We start from the raw sequence: 21716 nt of genomic DNA on the forward strand, positions 1-21716 counted from the left end.
CATTGACCTGGCCAAGCCTCTCGACTCTGTCAATCACCGTATTCTTATCGGCAGACTCAACAGCCTTGGTTTCTTAAATGACCTGTCTCGCCTGGTTCACCTACTTCTCAAACAGAGTTCAGTGTGTCAAATCGGAGGGCCTGTTGTCCGGACTTCTGGCAGTCTCTATGGGGGTGCCACAGGGTTCAATCCTCCTTTTCTCTGTATACATCAATGATGTCGCTCTTGCTGCTGGTGATTCTCTGATACACCTCAACGTAGACGACACCATTCTGTATACTTCTGGCCATTCTTTGGACACTTCTTCTTAATAGGGGGGCGCTGTTTTCACTTTGGAAAAAATCGTGCCCAAATTAAACGGCCTCGTACTCTGTTCTAGATCATACAATATGCATATTATTATGACTATTGGATAGAAAACACTCTGGAGTTTCTAAAACTGTTTGAATTATATCTGTGAGTAAAACAGAACTCATTTGGCAGCAAACTTCCATACAGGAAGTGAAAATTCTGAAAATGAGGCTCTGTGTCAGGGCCTGCCTATTCAACTGGCTTTTATTTATGGATCTGTATGCACTTCATACGCCTTCCACTAGATGTCAACAGGCAGTAGAAGGTTGAATGGGGTGTCTAGCTTGATGTGAGGTCGAATAAGAGCTTTTGGAGTGACAGGTCCGCTCTTTTGTCAGTTTTCAACTGCGCGCCGGGGAACCTCACATTGTCTTCTGAAAAGCGTTCGGTATACACGACGAATTGCTCCGGCTCTGATTTTATTGGATACATATGAGAAGAACATCATAAAGTAGGATTTTCAACCGAGTTTGACCAGTTTATTCTACGTTTATTGGGAATTTTGGAATTTTTCGTTCCAGGCGCCAAGAGTTGATGGGCATGTTCGCGCCACAATGCTAGCCAAAGTTGCTAATTCGACAGAAGAAATGGACATTCTAAAACAAAACAACGATTTATTCTGGAACTAGGACTCCTTGCACAACATTCTGATGGAAGATCAACAAAGGTAAGAGAATATTTATGATGTTATTTCGTATTTTTGTGGTAAATGTTGGCTCCAACAAGGCGGAGAATATGTGAGCGCTGTCTCACAATACTGCATGCTGTATGTTGTACTAAAGTTATTTTTAAAAATCTAACACAGCGGTTGCATTAAGAACCAGTGTATCTTTCATTTGCTGTACAACATGTATTTTTTAGTAAAGTTTATGATGAGTTCTTTGGTTAGATTAGGTGACTGTCCAAAATATCTCCGGACATTTTGGCGTATTGTGGCTACGTATTCACAATGTAAAACCAGGATTTGTACCTCTAAATATGCACATTTTCGAACAAAACATAAATGTATTGTATAACATGATGTTATAAGACTGTCATCTGATGAAGTTGTCCAAAGGTTAGTGATTAATTTTATCTCTATTTCTGGGTTTTGTGAAAGCTATTTTGGCGGTGAATAAATGGCGTTGTGTGTTTGGCTATTGTGGTGAGCTAATAGAAATATATATTGTGTTTTCGCTGTAAAACACTTAAAAAATCGGAAATATTGGCTGGATTCACAAGATGTTTATCTTTCATTTGCTGTACACCATGTATTTTTCATAAATGTTTTATGATGAGTATTTATGTATTTCACGTTGCTCTCTGTAATTATTCTGGCTGCTTTGGTGCTATTTGTGATGGTGGCTGCAATGTAAAACTACGATTTATACCTCAGAAATGCACATTTTCGAACAAAACATAAATGTATTGTATAACATGATGTTATAAGACTGTCATCTGATGAAGTTGTTCAAGGTTAGTGATTAATTTTATCTCTATTTGTGGGTTTTGTGAAAGCTACCTATGCGGTGGAAACATGGTGAAAACATGGCGTTGTGTGTTTGGCTATTGTGGTGAGCTAATATAAATACATATTGTGTTTTCGCTGTAAAACATTTTAAAAATCGGAAATGATGGCTGGATTCACAAGATGTTTATCTTTCATTTGCTGTATTGGACTTGTGATTTCATGAAATTATATTATATGATATCCCTGTCCTGTTAGGCTAGGCTATGCTAGTCAGCTTTTTTGATGAGGAGGATCCCGGATCCGGGAGGGAGACTCGTTAGAGGTAACTAACCTCCGGATGAGCTTCAATGCCATACAACTCTCCTTCCATGGCCTCCAACTGCTCTTAAATGCAAGCAAAACTAAATGCATGCTCTTCAACCGATCGCTGCCCACACCTACCCAGCCGTCCAGCATCACTACTCTGGACGGTTCTGACTTAGAATATGTGGACAACTACAAATACCTAGGTGTCTGGTTAGACTGTAAATTCTCCTTCCAGACTCACATTAAGCATCTCCAATCCAAAATTAAATCTAGAATCGGCTTCCTATTTCGCAACAAAGCCTCCTTCACTCATGCTGCCAAACATACCTTAGTAAAACTGACTATCCTACCGATCCTTGACTTCGGCGATGTCATTTACAAAATAGCCTCCAAAACTCTACTCAGCAAATTGGATGCCGTCCATCACAGTGCCATCCGTTTTGTCACCAAAGCCCCATATACTACCCACCACTGCGACGTGTATGCTCTTGTTGGCTGGCCCTCGCTTCATATTCGTCGCCAAACCCACTGGCTCCAGGTTATCTATAAGTCGTTGCTAGGTAAAGCCCCATCTTATCTCAGCTCACTGGTCACCATAGTTGCACCCACCCGCAGCACGCGCTCCAGCAGGTATATTTCACTGGTCACCCCCAAAGCCAATTCCTCCTTCGTCCGCCTTTCCTTCCAGTTCTCTGCTGCCACTGACTGGAACGAACTGCAAAAATCACTGAAGCTAGAGTCATATCTCCCTCACTAGCTTTAAGCACCAGCTGTCAGAGCAGCTAACAGATCACTGCAGCTTTATCTTGGCCGGGTCGCAGTTGTAAATGAGAACTTGTTCTCAACTAGCCTACCTGGTTAAATAACGGTGAAATAAAAAAATATTTTATAAATGTATTTAGAATCTAAGGCACACTTAACCAGCATGGCTACCACAGCATTCTGCAGCGATACGCCATTCCATCTGGTTTGTACTTAGTGGGACTATCATTTGTTTTTCAACAGGACAATGACCCAACACACCTTCAGGCTGTCTAAGGGCTATTTGACCAAGAAGGAGAGTGATGGAGTGCTGCATCAGATGACCTTGCCTCCACAATCACCCGACCTCAACCCAATTGAGATGGTTTGGAAGGAGGTGAGTGAAGGAAAAGCAGCCACCAAGTGCTCAGCATATGTGGGAACTCCTTCAAGACTGCTTGAAAAGCAGTCCAGGTGAAGCTGGTTGAGAGAATGCCAAGAGTGTGCACAGCTGTCATCAAGGCAAAGGGAAGCTACTTTGAATATTCTGAAATATATTTAGTTTTGTTTAACACTTTTTTGTATACTACATGATTCCATATGTGTTATTTCATGGTTTTGATGTCTTCACTATTATTCTACAACGTAGAAAATGAGTCGGTGTGTCCAAACTTTTAACTGCTACTGTAGTTCTGTATTATGCTTGTGTATGAATGTGGCTTACTTCCTAGAAGACATAGTCCATGTTACAGGCTTTGGTTTTTTCCATTTTTATTTTATAGTTGCACGTTAGCACAAGGGGTGCACTAATTGGTGTCACCTCATTAGTCAGTACTTGTGCTAGCTTGTCATCTCGTTAGTGGGAAATTGTTTCACCTGTGCTGGCCCAGGTGATATTTGAGAGTGGCTGGCCCAGTACTCCAGTTGTTTTGGGAGATGTGGCGGGTTAGCACCTTTGGTTGGTGCTCCATATTTGATTTCTAGACCAACAGTCCTTTATCTTATTTTCCCTGTTTTTATTTTGCTCCACCTGTTGGTTTACTTCTTGTCTTTAAGTGTGGTGTGTGGTTTACTTTTGTTTGCCTGTCCTTGGGCAAGTTTACTGGGCGACCATGGTGGGTGTCTTTTAGGTCCCAGTTGTTGTTGCTAGTAAATTTTCAGTGGGTGTCTTTCAGAACCCATCTTAAAACCACATGTTTCATTTTAGTTGTGGCTAGTGACTCTGGTTGTGGCCAGTGACTCGCACAAACTCTTCTGTTTGAGCGACATTATTTTGTCTTGCTGGCAAAGTAGTAAAATGGGGGCTCATCCGAGATATTGTTTCCCATGAGAATGGTATTTGTTCTGATCACCTACTCTGAAGCTCTGCTGTGCCCAGTTATTTGAGTGTTCCAAATACACTTTTGTGGTTGAGTTTCTGTCACTGACTTCCACCTTGAGGGGTTAAAAGTCATTTTGAAAGTTGCATAAACACACAGGCTTGTAAAAAAGCCATGGACTTTAATATGGAAGCATTTGTGGAAAACCCTACATGGGAAATGTTAGATAAATGTATGAAGGTGAATCTGCCCATCGTTGCAAAACATTATGACATTAAAGTTGCAAATGCTGACTCAAACTGCTTTGGTGGAGGAGGAAATGCTTCCGGAGAGGGAGGATGATTGAAAGTGGGCTACAGGTAGTGGGGTGAGTCCCATAGACATGCAAAATTGGAACAACAGAGATTAGTTGGAGCTATCCCTACGCAAAAGCAATAATGCGAACTCACCACCTACTGCAAGGTTTCAGTCCTTTTCTACAGTGCACAAACATAAAGATGGCAGAAGTCATATTTTTTTGTATCCGCTAGTTTGTCATTACTGCCATGAGAAAGGACACGTTATCTATGTCCTACATTGAAACAGAATATTTAGATAAAGAGATTTTTCTTGTGGGAGCACTCTAGCACATTAAGTCTCTGGTTGGGACTATGTGTATGTATAAAGGTTAAATAAAATATACACCACCGTTCAAAAGTTTGGGGTCACTTAGAAATGTCCTTGTTTTTGAAATCAAATAAAATTTTCAGCAACCATCACTCCTGTGTTCCAAGACAGAGTTGCCTTGGAAAAGAAAAAGCCATGCTTCAGACTGGCCAATAAAAGATTAAGATTGGCAAAAGAATAGACACTGGACAGAGGAACTCTGCCTAGAAGGCCAGCATATCGGAGTAGCCTCTTCGTTGAGACTGGTGTTTTGCGGGTACTAAACTCAGCAAAAAAAGAAATGTCCTCTCACTGTCAACTGTGTTAATTTTCAGCAAACTTAACATGTGTAAATACTTGTATGAACAGCAAGTACTACAGCAGTTGGGTGTAACCCACTGCCCCTCTAGTGCCTACCACCCAGAGTCTCAAGGTGCTCTTAAGAGATCATAAGACCTGAAGTCTGTTGAGAGCTTACTGCTTTGAGTTTGAGAAAGACTGGGATGAAGGGGTCCCTCTTGTGCTGTTTGTAGCGCAGGGGGAGGTTCAGGAATCTCGGTTTCAGTCCGAATGAGCTTGTGTTTGGACATCATGTCAGAGGTCCTTTGCGCTTGCTGAGAGAGAGGTTGTTGCAGGGCGACACCTTAACTTCTTGTGAATAGAGGGCGCTGTTTTCACTTTGGGAAAAAATCATGCCCAATTTAAACGGCCTCGTACTCCATTATAGATCGTACAAATGCATATTATTATTACTATTGGATAGAAAACACTCAAGTTTCTAAAACTGTTTGAATTATATCTGTGAGTAAAACAGAACTCATTTGGCAGCAAACTTCCAGACAGGAAGTGAAAAATCTGAAAACGATGCTCTGTTCCAGGGCCTGCTTATTCAATTGGCTTATATTTATGGATTTGCATGCACTGCATACGCCTTCCACTAGATGTCAACAGGCAGTGGAAGGTGGAATGGGGTGTCTAGCTTGATCTGAGGTCGAACAAGAGCTCTTGGAGTGGGAGGTCTGGAAATTCCTTTGTCTTCTCTGGCGCGCGAAGTACATCGACATTGGCTTCTGAAAAGCGTTCGGTATACACGGTGGATATCTCCGGCTCTGATTTTATTTGATAGATGTGATAACATCATAAAGTAGTTTTTTTCAACCGAGTTGTATCAGTTTATTCAACGTTTATTTCGACTTTTGGAATTTTCCTTTCTTTGCGTCAGGAGAAGATGGGCATGTTCGCGCCACATGGCTAGCTAAGGTTGCTAATTCGACAGGAGAAAAGGACATTCTAAAACCAAACAACGATTTATTCTGGACCTAGGACTCCTTGTACAAGATTCTGATGGAAGCTCAGCAAAAGTAAGAACAATTTGTGATGTTATTTTGTATTTCTGTGGAAAATGTTGAGTCCTATTTTCCGCCCTTTTTGCGGGCGCTGTCTCGCTATAACGTAAGCTGTTTGTTATGGTAAAGTTATTTTTAAAAATCTAACATGGCGGTTGCATTAAGAACTAGTGTATCTTTCATTTGCTGTCCAACATGTATTTTTTAGTAAAGTTTATGATTAGTTCTTTGGTCAGATTAGGTGAGTGTCCAAAATATCTCCGGACAATTTGGTGAATCGATGCTACATATTCACAATGTATAACCACGGTTTGCAGCTCAAAATATGCACATTTTCGAACAAAACATAAGTGTATTGTATAACCTGATGTTATAAGACTGTCATCTGATGAAGTTGGTCAAGGTTAGTGATTAATTTTATATCTTTTGCTGGTTTTTGCGATCGCTACCTTTTGCTGCTGATAAATGCATTTGTGTGTTTGGCTATTGTGGTAAGCTAATATAATGCTATCTTGTGTTTTCGCTGTAAAACACTTAAAAAATCTGAAATATTGGCTGGATTCACAAGATGTTTATCTTTCATTTGCTGTACACCATGTATTTTTCATAAATGTTTTATGATGAGTATTTGTCATTTCACGTTGCTCTCTGTAATTATTCTGGCTGCTTTGGTGATATTTTTGATGGTAGCTGCAATGTAAAACTATGATTTATACCTCAAATATGCACATTTTCGAACAAAACATACATTTTTTGTATAACATGTTATAAGACTGTCATCTGATAAAGTTGTTTCTTGGTTAGTGACTAGTTATATCTCTATTTGGTCGGTTTTGTGAAAGCTACCTATGCGGTAGAGAAATTGTGAAAATATGCAGTTGAGTCTTTTGCTATTGTGGTTAGCTAATAGAAATACATATTGTGTTTTCGCTGTAAAACATTTTAAAAATCGGGAAATGATGGCTGGATTCACAAGATGTTTATCTTTCATTTGCTGTATTGGACTTGTGATTTCATGAAAATTATATTATATGATATCCCTGTCGCGTTAGGCTAGGCTATGCTAGTCAGCTTTTTTGATACCTTTGCAAATAATTCTAAAAGCCTGTTTTTGCTTTGCCATTGTGGGTTAATGTGTGAAATGAAATGACATTTACATGGGGGTGCAGCAAAGCACCCCCATAACATGATGCTGCCACGCCCGTGCTTCACGGTTGGGATGGTGTTCTTCGGCTTGCAAGCATCTCCCTTTATTAGTCCTGTTGAAAAACAAATGATAGTGGGACTAAGCGCAAACCAGATGGGATGGTGTTTCACTGCAGAATGCTGTGATAGCCATGCTGGTTAAGTGTGCCTTGAATTCTAAATAAATCACTGACAGTGTCACCAGCAAAGCACCATCACACCTCCTCCATGCTTCACGATGGGAATCACCTAAAGGACTCTGACTATGAGAAACAGAGTAAAGGGTATGAATACTTATGTAAATGTCCCCCTTTTTTCCTCCAAAAATAACAGTGGTCATTATGGCCAAACAGACCGGAGGACATTTCTCCAAAAAGTATGATCTTTGTCCCCATGTGCAGTTGCAAACCGAAGTCTGGCTTTTTTATGGCAGTTTTGGAGCAGTGGCTTCTTCCTTGCTGAGCAGCCTTTCAGGTTATGTCGATATAGGACTCGTTTTACTGTGGATATAGATACTCTTGTACCTGTTTCCTCCAGAATCTCCACAAGGTCCTTTGCTGTTGTTCTGGGATTAATTTGCAATTTTCGCACCAAAGTACGTTCATCTCTAGGAGACAGAACGCGTCTCCTTCCTGAGCGGTATGACGGCTGCGTGGTCCCATGGTGTTTATACTTGCGTACTATTGTTTGTACAGATGAACGTGGCACCTTCAGGCGTTTGGAAATTGCTCCCAAGGATGAACCAAACTTGTGGAGGTCAACAATTTTCTTTCTGAGGTCTTGGCTGATTTCTTTTGATTTTCCCATGATGTCAAGCAAAGAGGCACAGAGTTTGAAGGTAGGCCTTGAAATACATCCACAGGTACACCTCCAATTGACTCAAATGATGCCAATTAGCCTATCAGAAGCTTCTAAAGCCATGTTTAAAGGTACAGTCAACTTAGTGTATGTAAACTTCTGACCCACTGGAATTGTGATACAGTGAATTAGAAGTGGAATAATCTCTGTAACAATTGTTGGAATGATGACTTGTGTCATGCACAAAGTAGATGCCGATTTGCCAAAACTATAGTTTGTTAACAAGAAATGTGTGGAGTGGTTGAAAAACGAGTTCTAATGACGCCAACCTAAGTGTATGTAAACTGCTGACTTCAACAGTATGTATTCGGGCTTCTCTCCATCTTCAACCTCCGGACAGTAGGCATAATTAAATCAAAACATTTGTCACGATCGTCGTAAGAAGCGGACCAAAGCGCAGCGTGGTTTGAATACATTCTTCTCTCTTTAATGAAGAACACTTAAACAAACTTACAAAAAACAAAATGAATAAGACGAACGTGACCGCTATATAAACAATGTGCTAACATGCAACATAACATAGACAATAACCCACAACCCACAATACAAAACAGGCTACCTAAATATGGTTCCCAATCAGAGACAACGCAAAACACCTGTCTCTGATTGAGAACCATATCAGGCCAAACACATAGAAATATACAAACCAGACATACAACATAGAATGCCCACACAGATCACACCCTGACCAACCAAAACATACAGAGCAAACTATGGTCAGGGCGTGACAACATTACATGCTAGCCAGCTAACATTAGCTAGCTGGATAGCCAAAAACCAACCGCCAACTTCAGTCTTAAACGTACTGGATTAGAAACTATTCAGCGGATAGTTCATTAATGAAATAAAGTTTGTAGGGAAAAATGCTATAAAAACAATTATGACAAATATTTACAAAATGTACAGGAAAGCTCTCTGCCTAGGTGACCTCACGGCGCCATGACAACGACGGAACCACTTGTTCACTTCCATTCATTGATTTGAAAGGAAATTACTGGTGCAGTACGAGCCCACTAAGCCCACTCTCTAGCCCCTGCCTCCACCAATCCAATGCTTTTAGATTTTTGGGAAGTATGGGAGAACCGGGACGAAGGTAACACTTTTAGTTTTTTTATTACTCAGAAATCGATAGAGCTTGAGACAACATTCTATGACAAACAACTGATGTCTTCTACCATTAGCAACTGTCATTTAATTTATAGGGTAAATGAGTTGAAATGAAATAGACCGAGAAAAGAACTACTGCAATTATACTTTTGTTCCTGCCGGTAGCACAGATGGACACACAGCCTTGGGATGGAAGTAACAGCTGGCAAGAAGTGCACAATATCTGTCTTATCTCCATATTTCTGGTTTTAGTACATTTGTTGAAAGTAACAAGTATTATCAGCCATAATTTCATGTTTTTGTCGATTTTGAGTAATGAATGCTATAGGGTCGAAATCTATGAAAATGAACCATGCATCAACATCGCAATGTTGCACAACCCCAATATGTTCCCTTACAATATTAATTGTACTAAAATGATCACAAAATAGCTATATTAACCATACATTTCTCATCTCACTTTAATGGGAATGTAGTAGGATATGTTTTCACCATTTTCAATTACTATTCATGTTTAGCCCTACCAATCAGGTGCCCTCCAGCTGTCCTTGTCATGCACACTTCTCATGTGTTGATAGAATAAAGGTTTTTATTCTCTTCACAAATAGCAAACTCATCATGCTTATCACATTTCCATAGCATGACACAAGGTAATTGACCCCCAGAATCATAGATGTATATTTTTAAGTCAGTCAATCTGGAACATTTCAAGAACTTTGAAAGTTCCTTCAAGTGCAGTCGCAAAAACAATCAAGTGCTATGATGAAACTGGCTCTCGTGAGGACTGCCACAGGAAAGGAAGACCCAGAGTTACCTCTGCTGCAGAGGATATGTTCATTAGCGTTACCAGCCTCAGATTGCTGCCCAAATAAATGCTTCACAGAGTTCAAGTAACAGACACATGTCAACATCAACTGTTCAGAGGAGACTGCGTGAATCAGGCCTTCATGGTCGAATTGCTGCAAAGAAACCACTACTATAGGACACCAAAAAAAAATTAAATGACTTGCTTGGTTCAAGAAAAACAAGCAACGGACATTAGACTGGTGGAAATCTGTCCTTTGGTCTGATGAGTCCTAATTTGAGATTTTTGGTTCCAACTGCTGTGTCTTTGTGAGACGCAGAGTAGATGAACGGATCTCCGCTTTTGTGTTGTTCCCACCATGAAGCATGGAGGAGTTGGTGTGATGGTGTGGGGGTGCTTGGCTGGTGACACTAAGTGATTTATTTCGAATTCAAGGCACACTTAACCAGCATGGCTACCACAGAATTCTGGCGTGATAGGCCATCCCATCTGGTTTGCGCTTAGTGGGACTATCATTTTTTTCCCCAACAGGACAGTGACCGAGCATTTGACTAAGAAGGAGAGTGATGGAGTGCTGCGTCGGATGACCTGGCATCCACAATCACCCAATCTCAAGCAGGCTGAGATGCTTTGGGTTGAGTTGGACCGCAGAGTTAAGGAAAAGAAGCCAACAAGGGCTCAGCATATGTGGGAACTCCTTCAAGACTGTTTGAGAGAATGCCAATAGTCTGCAAAGCTGTCAAGGCAAAAGGTTGCCACTTTGAAGAATCTAAAATATATTTTGATTTGTTTAACACTTTTTTGGTTACTTCATGATTCCATATGTGTTATTTCATAGTTCTGATGCCTTCACTATTATTCTACAATGTAGAAAACAGTAAAAATAAAGAACCTTTGAATGAGTAGGTGTCAAACTTTTGACTGGTACTGTATATACTTTATTACTTCACAAAAGTAGTGCACTGGGCCTTTACTAGTCCTGTATTAGCAGACAGATGTAGCCAGTAGGTATTTTTTATTTTTTTTATCCCCAGTTCAGAAAGTCTCTCCCTATTTCAGTCAGTTTTCCTCTGTTTGACGTCTATTGAATATGAATACGAAATAGATGTTTGCCTCACAAGTATGTTTGTGTGAGAGAGAAAAAGCGGGGTAGAGTGATAGGGTAAAGATGAAGGGAGGTGTCATCAAAAACACTCAAGAGGATACAATGCCTAGTCAACTGAGTCCTTGACAACTTTTGCAACGGAATCTACAGTTGAGCCTGAGACCTGCAGACTTGTGTTAGCTCCCCAAGGTAATGTCTAGGCTTTAGGTCAGCGGGCTAAAACAATGGCGCCTAAATCCCTGGATTAATCCAGTCATCACAAAGACATACTATCCAAACAAAACCAGTGCAAATACTAGACATCAAAGATAAAGCAAAACAAAAACAACGCATTTCCTTCCTCCCTGGAATCTTGTAAATGCAATCGTATTTGAAGGAAGATTTATAGGCTTATTTAAAGCATTTGACTACTGCCGCCTCTGCTAGAGGTGGAATATTGGTTACACAACTGCGGTGTTGTCCCAATTTCCAGCTGTTTCCATTCTGAATGTTGCGCATGCGGTTGGTAGAAGTGACGTGCACACTGGTTGGGAAAGTGTGTTCGTGTTTGTGCAGGGATGTCGTGTTCAAAGAAGCTCAGCTGTTTCGCGCAGTAAGCGGGACATGGCTGCAACTTCGGCAATGATGGGGTAGGTGTAGGCTAGTATATACTTTTCAAATTGTTCTCTAAAGTAACCCACAGTAGCAATAACCTAAAATGTTTATGGGATTGTTATAGTTTGTTTTAAATGAATAACTGTTTATTCTGTCGCTGCATGGGGGGTGAATAAAAAAAATTGCTGTATCGAACAAGCTTTGTGATTTAGCCTACTTTAGTCTTAAACTAGGATACACATTTTGTTGGGGGAAACGATCAGAAATAACCTTAAGAAAAATATACCCAAAAACGAAAGTTTTTCCATCTATGTCATAGTCAGTTGAGTTGCGATTTACTTTACTTTGTGACAATTCGTTTTTATTATAACATGTCGATAAAGATAGATTTATCATAATATCTCTCTCTCCAGAGTAATACCGTTCCTGTTAGACCTACTGTCCATGGTCCCCGCTGGAGCTCAGGTAATTTCTCTGAGTGACATGTATGGCACGATCAACTCTCCGAACTTTCCAGAACCCTACCCTAAAGAGTCCGAGGTGCGCTGGAACATAAGCGTTCCCGACGGGTTCCAAATCAGACTTTACTTTCTGCACTTCGACCTAGAACCCTCCTACCTCTGTGAGTACGACTATGTCAAGGTAAGTGAATAGTGACTGCGCGTGTGTGTGTGTGAGTAAACGGAGTAAATGCCTCAAAGGGACACATGTCATATGTTCCACCTGGATTTAGTTCAGTCAATTCAATTATGAATTTTTATTAATTTTCAACTCTCATGACAAACATTTTTATTCTTTGAAGAGCTTTTTTTTGTAATAGAAGATTTTCCTGCCTGGCACAATAGACGCTGGCATATTGCTGAACTATTTGGCATTAGTTTGTCTGTGAGAAGGTGTATGGGTTTAGCCAGCCAAAGATGTCAGTGTGCCAGCATGGGCCAGTGTAATAAGCTATGCCAGTGAAGAGAAGGATAATGTGGCACTGGCACAGGAGCCTGGTCGGAGCTGGTGCCAGTTCGGGTTGGTTTGCCAGGCTTTGGTGCCAGTTCGGGTTGGTTTGCCAGGATTTGGTGCCTGACCCATCTCTTGTTTTCTAGGAACCAGAGTTATGGCAGAATGGTTGGAATTCTGAACAGGGTTTAGCATGGCAACAGCATAAGCAGCATGGAACTGTAGTGTGGAGTGCTCTTACTGCAGCAAAGCATTCGGAGGAAATGCTCCTGTCCCATTTGTCTCTCTGCTGTGTCTGACACAGTATCTTCGGCCATGGTCCGATTCTACCCTTTTCCCAAAATCTGCTCATGAACACTCCCCGAAGTGTGCTCTTGTATACTTTATGATCTGTCGTAAAACTGTGCGCATTAACTCCACCTGGAAAATGCACTCCATTTGCCTTTTGTAGTCACTATAGCACCTTTTATTTCCTGTGTAATTTGGCAATATTGGAATTAGGCCACGGCAGTTTGTAAAAGAAAGAGCAATGGCATATTTGATCACATTTCTGTAGGTGTGGGCAGAATGTTTCGATATTTTGCAGTGACCTTTTCAAACTAAACATAGCAGGTGCCTGTCGAATCAAATTTTATGTCACATATGCCGAATTCATTGGGTGTAGACCTTACAGTTAAATGCTTACTTACAGCCCTTAACCAACAATTCAGTTTAAGAAAAGTAAGTGTTAAGTAAAAAAAGAACAAAATAATTAAAGAGCAGCAGTAAAATAACAGTAGCGAGGCTATATGCCAGTTGGTACCGGTACAGAGTTAATGTGCGGGGGCACAGGTTAGTCGAGGTAATTGAGGTAATATGTACATGTGGGTAGAAGTAAAATGACTATGCATAGATAATAAACAGAGTAGCAGCAGTGTAAAAGAAGGGGTTTGGGGGTACAATGCAAATAGTCTGAGTAGCCATTTGATTAGTTGTTCAGGAGTCTTATGGCTTAGGGGTATAAGCTTTTAAGAAGCCATGACTATGACTAGTGTGGCTGGAGCTTTTGACAATTTTTTAGGACCTTCTTCTGACACCGCCTGGTATTAAGGTCCTGGATGGCAGGAAGCTTGGCCCCAGTGATGTACTGGGCCATATGCACTACCCTCTGTAGTGCCTTGCTGTCGGACGCTAAGCAGTTACCATACCAGGCAGTTATGTAACCAGTCAGGATGCTCTCGATGGTGCAGCTGTATAACTTTTTGAGGATCTGAGGACCCATGGCAAATCTCTTCATTTTCCTGAGACTGAATAGGCTTTGTCGTGCCCTCTTCACGACTGTCTTGGTATGTTTGAACCATGATGGTTTGTTGATGTGGACACCAAGGAACTTGAATCTCAACGTGCTCCACTACAGCCCTGTCGATGAGAATGGGGGCGTGCTCGGTCCTCCTTTTTCCTGTAGTCCACAATCTCCTTTGTCTTGATCATGTTAAGGGAGAGGTTGTTATCCTGGCTCCACACGGCCAGTTCTCTGACCTCCTCCCTATAGGCTGTCTCTGTAACGGCTTTCCTCCTCCTCTTCATCCGAAGAGGAGGAGCAGGGATTGAACCAAAATGCAGCGTTGGAATATGACATACTGATTTATTGAACAAGACGAAAAAACACGAAAACACTTTAACAAACTACAAAACAACAAACGACGTAGACGCACCTGAACATAAGAACTTACATATAACCAAGAACGCATGAAACAGGAACAGACTACATAAACCGAACAAACGAACAAACAAACCGAAAACAGTCCCGTGTGGCGCAACGTACACAGACACAGGAGACAACCACCCACAAACAAACAGTGTGAAAACACCTACCTTAATATGGCTCTCAATCAGAGGAAATGAAAACCACCTGCCTCTAATTGAGAGCCATATCAGGTCACCCTTAACAAACATAGAAACACACAACATAGACTACCCACCCAAACTCACGCCCTGACCGTCAAACACATACAAAATAACAGAAAACCGGTCAGGAACGTGACAGTCTCATCGTTAATGATGGTGTTGGAGTCGTGCCTGGCCATGCAGTCATTGGTGAACAGGGAGTACAGGAGAGGACTGAGCACGCACCCCTGAGGGGGGCCCCCGTGTTGAGGATCAGCATGGCAGATGTGTTGTTACCTACCCTGTCCACACATTCTTCAAGATTGATTGTATATTGGAAACAATTTAAAAGTAGGCTACAGCCCACATGTATATGCAAACAATGAATTGTTGTTTTAATATTTTGTTTATCTATAGATTTTTGTGTTTCTATGTCCTGTCTTGGTATAGGCCCTGAGATTAAATGGGTTTATTATGTTGCGCTCCTATTGCACAGCAATACTGTAGCCTACATGTACTGTCAAATATTTTACATACTGTAAGCTACCAATCTATCTACTGTGTTGGCAGAATGTTTAAAAAAGTATTCAGTAATTTATGAACGGTGACAGTTCCTGAAAGAGAAACCAATGGCACATTCTGTCAGCACAACGTTTGACTGAAACCATGTTTTACATAGAGTTTTCCCCCAACCGCAATATGCTGGACTGACCACGAGTTCTGAAACATTGTCTAGGCTACTAAAAACAAATTGAAATTACAGTAGGCTACATAGAGTAGTAACATATATACATCTAAGTAAAATCATTCTCTTTCTTGATGCACTGCCTATGGGATCATTCACACCCCTTGACTTTTTCACATTTTGTTCTGTTACAGCCTGAATTTAAATGTAGAATTTTTTTGTCACTGGCCTACAGACAATAACCCATAATGTCAAAGTGGAATTGTTTAAAATGAGTGTTAAACCTCTTCGTTATGGCAATACTAAATGGGTTCAGGAGTAAAAATGGGCTTAACATGTCACATGATAAGTTGCATAGACTCACACTGTGTGCAATAATAGTGTTTAACATGATTTATGAATGACTACCTCATCTCTGTACCCTACAAATAGAATCATATGTAAGGTCCCTCGGTCAAGTAGTGAATTTCAAACACAGATTCAACCACAAAGACCGTGGAGTTTTTACAATCCCTTGCAAAGAAGGGCACCTATTAGTAGATGGGTGAAAAATACAAAAAGCAGACATTGAATATCTCTTTGAGCATGGTGAAGTTATTAATTACATATTGGATTGGTGTATCAATACACCAAGTCACTACAAATCTACAGACGTCCTTTCTAACTCTGTTGCCGGAGAGGAAGGAAACTGCTTAGGGATTTCACCATGAGGCCAATGGTGACTTTAAAACAGTTTAGAGTTTAATGGCTGTGATAGAAAACTGAGGATGGATCAACATTGAACAAAAATATAAATGCAAATTAACAATTTCAAAGATTTTACTAAGTTACAGTTCATATAAGGAAATCAGTCAATTGAAATAAATAAATTAGGCCCTAATCTATAGATTTCACATGACTGGGAATACAGATATTCCACTGTTGGTTAGATACCTTAAAAAATAGGTAGGGGCATGGATCAGAACATTTGTCAGTATCTGGTGTGACCACCATTTACCTCATGCAGCGGTACACGTCTCCTTCGCATAGAGTTGATCAAGATGTTGATTGTGACCTGTGGAATGTTGTCCCACTCCTCATCAATGGCTGTGTGAAGTTGCTAGATATTGGCGGGAAATGGAACACCCTTTCGTACACATCGATCCAGAGCATCCCAAACGTGCTCAATGGGTGACATGTCTGGTGAGTATGCAGGTCATGGAAGAACTGGGACATTTTCAGCTTCCAGGAATTGTGTACAGATCCTTGCGACACGAGCCTGTGCATTATCATACTGAAATATGAGGTGATGGCGGCAGATGAATGACACAATGGGCCTCAGCATCTCGTCACGGTATCTCTGTGCGTTCAAATTGCCATAGATCAATTGTGTTCGTTGTCCTTAGCTTATGCCTGCCCATACCATAACCACACCGCCACTATGGGGCACTCTGTTCACAATGTTGACATCAGCAAACCGCTCGCCGATACGACGCTATACACACTGTCTGCCATCTGCCGGGTACAGTTGAAACCGGGATACATCAGTGAAGAGCACACTTCTCCAACGTGCCAGTCATCATCGAAGATGAGCATTTTCCCACTGAAGTCAGTTAGGATGCCAAACTACAGTCAGGTCAAGACCCTGGTGAGGACGACGAGCACGCAGATGAGCTTCCCTGAGATGGTTTCTGACAGTTTGCATAAATTCTTTGGTTGTGAAAACCCACAATTTCATCAATTTCAAGAATCTGGATGTAGAGGTGTGTTTACACGTGGTCTGGGGTTGCGAGGTCGGTTGGACAAACTGTCAATTTCTCTAAAACGACGTTGGATGCGGCTTATGGTAGAGAAATTATCATTTAATTATCTGGAAACAGCTCTGGTGGACATTCGTGTAGTCAGAATACCAATTGCATGCTCCCTCGTCTTGAAACATCTATGACATTGTGTTGTGTGACAATTGCACATTTTAGTGGCCTTTTATTGTCCCCAGTAAAAGGTGCACCTGTGTAATGATCAGTCTGTTTAACCAGCTTCTTGATATGCCACACCTGCCAGGTGGATGGATTATCTTGGAAAAAGAGAAATGCACATTAACAGGGATGTAAACTTTTTTTCACAACATTTTAGAGAAATAAGCTTTTTGTGAGTATGGAACATTTCTGGGAAATTTTATTTCAGTTCATTAAACATGTTGCGCTTATATTTTTGTTGAGTGTTGTTACACCACCATACTAACCTAATTGACAGAGTGAAAAGGAAGCCAGTACAGAACAAAAAATATTCCAACAAGGCACTCAAGTAATACTGCAAAAAATGTGGCACAGCAATTAACGTTTTGTCCTGAAATAGAAAGTTATGTTTGGTGCAAATCCAATACAACACATTACTGAGTACCACTTTCCATATTTTCAAGCATAGTGGTGGCTGAATCATGTTATGGGTATGATTGCAATCGTTAAGGACTGTGGAGTTTTTCAGTATTAAAAAAATTTATGGAATGGAGCACTTAAATAGGAAAACCTATTTAAGTCTGTTTTCCACCAGACACTAGGAGATTAATTCACCTTCAGCAGGACAATAACCTAAATCACAATGCCAAATCTACAGTGGAGTTGCTTACCAAGAAGAATGTTCCCGAGTGGCCAAGTTACAGTTTTTACTTAAATCTGCTTGAAAATCCTGTGGCAATACTTTAAAATGGTTGTCTAGCAATGACCAACAATCAATTTGACAGAGATTGAATAATGCTGTAAAGAATGATGGGCAAATATTGTACAATCCAGGTGTGCAAAGCTCTTAGAGACTTACCCAGAAAGACTCACTGCTGTAATCGTTGCCAAAGGTGATTCGAACGTGTGAATACTTAAATTAGATTTCTGTATTTCATTTTCAATACATTTGCAAACATTTCTAAAAACATGATTTCACTTTGTCATTATGGGGTATTGTGTGTAAATAGGTGAGATTTGTTTTTATATTTAATCCATTTTGAGTTCAGGCTGTAACACATCACAATGTGGAATAAGTCAAGGGGTATCAATACTTTCTGAAGGCACTGTATTTATATAACCCCAATGAAATGAGAGATGCGTATGGTAATTTGTTGTATGGTTACCTCAGAAATAAGAACCCATCACTGCCAGAAAAGGTGAGGAATTTATTCCGCAATGGTTATAAAAAATAAAATGTATTGGAAATAAATTACTTGATTTTTGTTCCTCTCAGTAACGACAAATGGCTACATCTTGTGTTTTTATGAAGTGTGTCATATCCCCCATTTGCACAAAATACTTACCTGTTTGCAATACAGTACTTCAACCACTAGAAGATGTGCATACACATGGTCTAACGTTTTCTTGGAGGAAAGGACATTTTCAAGAAGCACCAATCAAATGCGTTTCAATGCATGAGGAAGTGAAGGGTAGAGAATTGGAACACAACCAGAGTGTCATTACATCCCCTATTAGAACCAAAAAATAGCTGAGAGAGAGTGGCAAATTGTATGGATAATTCTTCTGCAGAACCAATCTCCCGCTGGGGGTAATCAAGTTACACTAATGTTGAGGGGCTGTGTGTGTGTGAGAAAGACTGAGAGGGTGTATGTATGACAGACAGGCAGGTCAGCATGCTGGTGTCCTGCCCATGGTGTTATTAGCATTCATTCCACTGCGACTCTGAAGCATTCACTTCCCACCAAGCTCATATTCAAATAACTCTACAGGGCACCACCGCAATGCACCCAGCGCCACACCAGCAGCCAGACGCAAAAGGACAACAGAGGGACCAGATGACTGCTTTCCCACAATGCAATGCATTCTTGTCTGTGTTTTACAAGGGGGTGGTTTTGTGTCAGGGTGGGGGGTGATTGTGTGTGTGCGCTTGTTTCTATGTTTGTTGTGCGGCTTGATCATTACCGTCGCTGCCACGCCACACATTATTTATCTCTGAAATCACGTGTTCCAATGCCCCCCCCAAAAATGTAACCTTTTTTATGCATTGCCACTCGATGCTGATCTTGGGTCAGTTTGGCATTTTCCCCACTAATGGCTAAGGTTAGAATTGGATCTGTATCTAGTGGAAACTTTACCCCAGAGCGCGTCCAAACTCTAATAACGGCATAAGTTGCCTCCCAATTCCCACGGCCAAAATCACAGCTCATCAATGAGGCTCTTTTGGTTCCATTGTGAGGCGTCTGCCTGAATTCCACCACCTTGTCCAGACCCCCACCCCCTGGGGTGCAGCATGCATAGTGATCCTTGTGCATACACACACACACACACACACACACTCAGACGCTCACACACACAACACTACTCATCTACCCACAGTTCTCAGTCCTGCGACCGGTGACCGACACAGATAACATTGTATTGTCCTCTCCTTGAATGAAGATGTACTGTATATGTCTGATGCTGATCTGTGAGTGTGTGCGCCTGTGTGAATGTATGCTTGCACATTTACATCGGAGTGAATAAGCACACAATGGAAGTGTTTTATAATATCTGTGGTATAACTGTGATTGTTGCTTTGCTTGTAGTTGTAGAAATGTTCTAGTGTTGGGTGGTATTGTTGCTGTGGCCAGTGTGGCTATGCTTGCACAAAATTGTCTCAATCTCCCACATGCTGCTCTGCTGTAGCTGGGGTTAACCGACCGTTCACTGACACACTCAGTGTAAACATGCTATCAGAAACCCAGATAAGACTGGTGTTCTAAAAAGTGTTTGTGCGTACATCTGTTTCACCACACACACACACACACACACACACACACACACGCGCACACACACACACACACACACACACACACACACACACACACAGAGAGAGAGAGATGGTGAGAAACAGGGGGGAGATATTTGGAATGGATTAATTAGTGGACAAAAAGGCCACTTATCGGTAATCATTAGAAAACTTCAACAAAAATATTAATTAAAACATTCCAATATTCATCTGAAATGCGATTTATGAAAAACTTTACATGAGAAAATCAAGTCAATAGCTGATAAAGGTGGCAATTCATGTCAATGCCATGTACTGTAGGCCTACTTATTCTTGTGTGTGTGTCTGCAGTCGTGCAGCTGTATGTGACTTTGTGCTCACACGTCCATTCTACTCTTCCTCTGCAGGTGGAGGCTAATGGAGAGGAGCTGGCAGTGTTCTGTGGGCGCGAGGACAGTGACACAGAGCAGGTCCCAGGAGAGCAGGTCATCAGCTCCCCTAGGAGCTCCTTCAGTGTCTCCTTCCGGTCCGACTTCTCCAATGAGGAACGCTTCTTGGGCTTCGAGTCACACTACAGCGCTGTCGGTGTGTACTATCACTTCTATTCGTTGTTAGCTAATAGTCGCTAAAGTTAGCTGAAGTTTGTAGTGGCTGTTTAAAGGAAACCGGACCATGGATGATGTCTGTTATGGCCCATAGGCTACTTTTAGGGTGACGGAAACATCTAACATTGTTAATCAGTGTTCTTCAATACTGGGCCAGGCTAGACCCAAAGGTTGTTTAGGCTTTTGTTCTATCCCAGCACCAATAGGATATAATAGTTAATAAAAGTTCATTTGTATTCTATTTTAACACAGCTATTCAGCTAATCAAGGGTTAGGTGATTAGTTGAATCAGGTATGTTAGTGCAGTGTTGAGCAAAAAGTCTCTCTTTCTCTCTCTCTCTAGACGTGGATGAGTGTAGGGACAGGAACGATGAAGACCTGGCCTGTGACCATTTCTGCCACAACTACATCGGTGGCTACTACTGCTCCTGTCGCTATGGCTACCTGCTGCACTCTGACAACAGGACTTGTCGAGGTATTGTTTACCTTCTCCCCAAACTCATAGCCACAGGTTCTAGGCTTTTCGTCTTTGCAAAGTACAGTTGTGGACTCTAAAGAGTACATTTTTTTATGACACGCGCTCACTAGGAGACGATAGAGCGCTGTGTTACACACACACGACCTAGCTGTATTTGTGAATAACTGTAAATTATGATGCATTATATGTTGAAGATTCCCCATTCCAAGCCCTTTTTTGAGTGCATTCCAACCTCCTTCCCTACATGCCAACTGTTTTTGATGTTGAAGTTTGTATTGTGTGTCGACAATACATTTCGGGAGGGGGAAACAAAGTGTTTAGCAGCTAATGCTCTGCGAAATATGAATGTATTTACGAAGGCAGTACGATTCCAGTGCATTGGACTATCGGATCTTTCCCCCCAATGTGTTAACAGCAAAAACCACGTGGAATCTAATCTTTGTGTAACATTTATTGTACATTCATAAACTCTGCAAAGAAAGAAACAGCCCTTTTTCAGGACCCTGTCTTTCAAAGATAATTCGTAAAAATCCAAATAACTTCACAGATCTTCATTGTAAAGGGTTTAAACACTGTTTCCCATGCTTGTTCAATGAACCATAAACATTTAATGAA

At 41.1% G+C, this 21716-nt stretch overlaps 1 protein-coding gene across 2 annotated transcripts in view; it reads left to right on the forward strand.

Moving 5' to 3' along the window:
- The first annotated feature begins 11712 nt into the window (after window positions 1-11712).
- masp1 (mannan-binding lectin serine peptidase 1) overlaps window positions 11713-21716 on the forward strand; it is a 59353-nt gene continuing 49349 nt past the window's right edge. For both annotated transcript variants that reach the window (XM_038974253.1, XM_038974254.1), the window contains exons 1-4: window positions 11713-11847; window positions 12226-12454; window positions 20426-20603; window positions 20967-21098. In XM_038974253.1, the coding sequence (XP_038830181.1) occupies window positions 11822-11847; window positions 12226-12454; window positions 20426-20603; window positions 20967-21098 (565 nt within the window). In that variant the 5' untranslated portion in view covers window positions 11713-11821. The remainder of the gene's footprint in view (window positions 11848-12225; window positions 12455-20425; window positions 20604-20966; window positions 21099-21716) is intronic.

The sequence above is a fragment of the Salvelinus namaycush genome, chromosome 34, assembly GCF_016432855.1.
Source record: "Salvelinus namaycush isolate Seneca chromosome 34, SaNama_1.0, whole genome shotgun sequence".
Classification (NCBI taxonomy): domain Eukaryota; kingdom Metazoa; phylum Chordata; class Actinopteri; order Salmoniformes; family Salmonidae; genus Salvelinus; species Salvelinus namaycush.